Here is a 1272-nt window from a genome sequence, read left to right as displayed (position 1 = left end):
CCCTGCTGCTGCCAGTCTGCTGCGCCGCGGCCCCGGCGCTGCAGCAGCGTAGCAGCTGCTGCTGCGGACGCAAGGCTTGCTGCTGCCATCAGGCCCGCAGCAGCTAAGAGGAGGGGCAGCTACTTGCTGCAGCTGCTGGGCAGCGGCGCGGGGAGCCCCCCAGCCTCTGTGGCAGCAGCAGCAGCGCAGCAGAAGCCGACAGCAGCAGCACTCAGCCCAGCAGCAGCAGCGCAGGAAAAGCCACCGGAAGCAGCAGTCTGTGCAGCTGCTGCAGCGCTAAACATCGGAGCCCCCAGTATGGCGTCTGCAGGGACTTTGTCGCTGCTGCTGCTGCTGCTGATGCTGTGAAGACTGCAGCAGCAGCAGCAGCAGCAGCGGCGCAGTCTGCTGCGCGCCCGCGCCCAGCAGGGGAACCCCGGGCCACGATATGCAGCTAAGGGGCTACACAAGTTAGAAAAAATTAAATTAAAAATACTAATAAATTGTTTTATGCCATGTACTTGATTACTACTTAGACGCAGCAGCTGCTGCCGCCGCTGCTGCTGCTGCTGCTGCTGTGGCTGCCACTGCGGCGGCAGCGGGTGAGCGGCGCTGCTGCAGCAGCAAACAGAAGTGCCCGTTGCCAAGAGCAACTCATATGTTAATGCTGCAGCAGATTCTTACTATGGAAATTCACTTTTATGGGATATGCTGTAGCGGAAGCAGCAGCAGCAGCAGCGGGAGTTGCTGCTGCTGCTGCTGTGGGGGCGACGGGGCGGGGCGGGGTGCAGCAGCGGGGCATGCGTGTGGCTGCTGCTGCTGCTGCTGCTGGAGCCTCCGAGCTGCAACAGTTGCAGCAGCAACAGCAGCATTTGCTGCAGCTTCCCTTATCCGGCGGGAAATGTTTTATGCCTCTCTTACCAAAGAGTGGGCCCCCTGCTACTGTCTCATCTCCAGTCTTCCTGCAGCAGCAGCAGCAGCAGCAGCAACAGCCGCGTCTGTGGCGGCTGCTGAGTTTTGCTTGCTGCCCCGTTTCGGTTGTTGCGACTCTGGCCGCAGCAACAGCAGCAATTTAAGTGTCTGTCTTTCTGGAGTAGCAGGGTAGAAACAGCAGCAGCAGCAGCAGTAGCCGTGGCAGCAGCAGCAGCAGCAGCAGCAGCTCAGCAGCCCTGTCCCCCCCTCCAGTGCTGCGTTGCTGCTAGCCACCGCAAAGGCAGCCTTGCCGTGGCTGCCTGGGGCTGTTTTTTTTGCTGTTAGGAGATCACCAAGCGTTTGCTGCTGCAGCAGCAGCAG

General features: G+C 60.7%; 1 protein-coding gene across 1 annotated transcript; it reads left to right on the top strand.

Annotated features, from left to right (window-relative positions):
- Window positions 1–680: 680 nt before the first annotated feature.
- On the top strand, window positions 681–1055 carry ETH_00005850 (uncharacterized protein; the record flags this gene model as incomplete). Its single annotated transcript, XM_013376306.1, has 1 exon — window positions 681–1055. One exon carries the CDS (start codon window positions 681–683, stop codon window positions 1053–1055), a length of 375 nt encoding a protein of 124 aa, XP_013231760.1.
- Window positions 1056–1272: the final 217 nt, after the last annotated feature.

Source organism: Eimeria tenella, genomic scaffold (assembly GCF_000499545.2).
Source record: "Eimeria tenella Houghton genomic scaffold, Eth_scaff33, whole genome shotgun sequence".
NCBI classification, from domain to species: Eukaryota; Apicomplexa; class Conoidasida; order Eucoccidiorida; family Eimeriidae; genus Eimeria; species Eimeria tenella.
The sequence above is the reverse complement of the archived record's forward strand: the minus strand, read 5'-3'. Positions and strand labels throughout refer to the sequence as shown.